We start from the raw sequence: 1,177 nt of genomic DNA, 5'->3' as shown, positions 1-1,177 counted from the left end.
CCCCACCTCCCTCCCCTTCCCTCCCCACAAATGTTTTGTTTATAAGATAAGATGAGATATGGTAAACTTTTTTGATCCACAATGGAATTTTCTTCCTGACTTGCCGTATTCACAACTTGCCACATTCACCTATTCAGAATTTTGCCGTCGTTCGCCAACCCTAAAACTTGCTGCATTCACCAACTCAAAAACTTGCTGCATTTACCAGCTCAGAAACAGCTTCGAGTTGTAAAACTTTGTGATGAGTGCAGACAAAATGAGTTACTTCTCAGATTCGAGACCTGTGGAACTAGATACATCATGCTTATAGTTGAAGTTTATACATTTTATAAGTTTGAAATAATAATTGACATATTATACTTGATTAAAGAATATGGCGTCAATAGAAAATCCTTCAAGTTGACACTATTAGTGTCGATTTTTGGCCAATATCTCCATTTGTTGATTGCGATAAGTAACTCATTTTATCAGCACGCCTCACATTTCCTGTCCCCATTCAACTTTTCCTCCTCCTCTTTGTCCAGGCACGTCGATGAAGCAGGACGACCCCCGGTTTATCTCCGCCTGGTGGCTCAGTTTTCTCGTGTTCGGCATCCTGACCATCATCGTGTCGGTGCCCATCACCTTCCTCCCTCGCTACCTCTTGCCCAGAGATATCCAACAAAAGTCGCTGGAGAACGCGATGGTCACTTTTGCTGTCGGGGAGAAAGCCAAGCCATGTCTGCCATCTTCAAGTGACGAGATTTTGTACAGGTGAGGTGAACATTTGAGGAGTCTACTAAAAAAACGGACATCCTCACGAACTGAAAGTCGTGGGGGTATAAATTTTGAACACTTGTTGACTCATAACTGTATTTCTGTTCAGCTGTTGGTTGATTATTGTTGTTAGATTTCCTATTCAACAAACATATAAAATAAACCACCAATCAAACAAATGTGAAGTTGTGAGTCCACAAGCTTTTAAAATTGACATCCTCTCAATTTCCAGTTCGTGACTATGCCTGTTTTTTCAGTGGATTCCTTATTTTGTTGTTGTTGTACTAAAGAGAAAAAGAAAGCAAAGAGGAAAAACAAGAATTACTTTCTTAGAGTACGTGAACAGAGGGATGCTGGGAAAAGATTGGAAAAAAATGAACTCCCTATTCCACCCCCATCCCGTTCCCTTTCCCTACCTCTG

At 41.0% G+C, this 1,177-nt stretch overlaps 1 protein-coding gene across 1 annotated transcript in view; it reads left to right on the top strand.

The window, feature by feature from the left end:
• Positions 1 to 1,177, top strand: part of LOC101849578 (solute carrier organic anion transporter family member 1C1) — a gene marked incomplete at its 5' end in the record, with an annotated part of 24,844 nt that overhangs the window by 10,901 nt on the left and 12,766 nt on the right. The window contains 1 exon segment of the mRNA XM_013090110.2: positions 525 to 753. Coding sequence (XP_012945564.1) covers positions 525 to 753 — 229 coding nt within the window.

Source organism: Aplysia californica, unplaced genomic scaffold (genome assembly GCF_000002075.1).
Source record: "Aplysia californica isolate F4 #8 unplaced genomic scaffold, AplCal3.0 scaffold01146, whole genome shotgun sequence".
Lineage (NCBI taxonomy): Eukaryota > Metazoa > Mollusca > Gastropoda > Aplysiida > Aplysiidae > Aplysia > Aplysia californica.
This window is presented reverse-complemented; position numbering and strand designations above follow the sequence as displayed.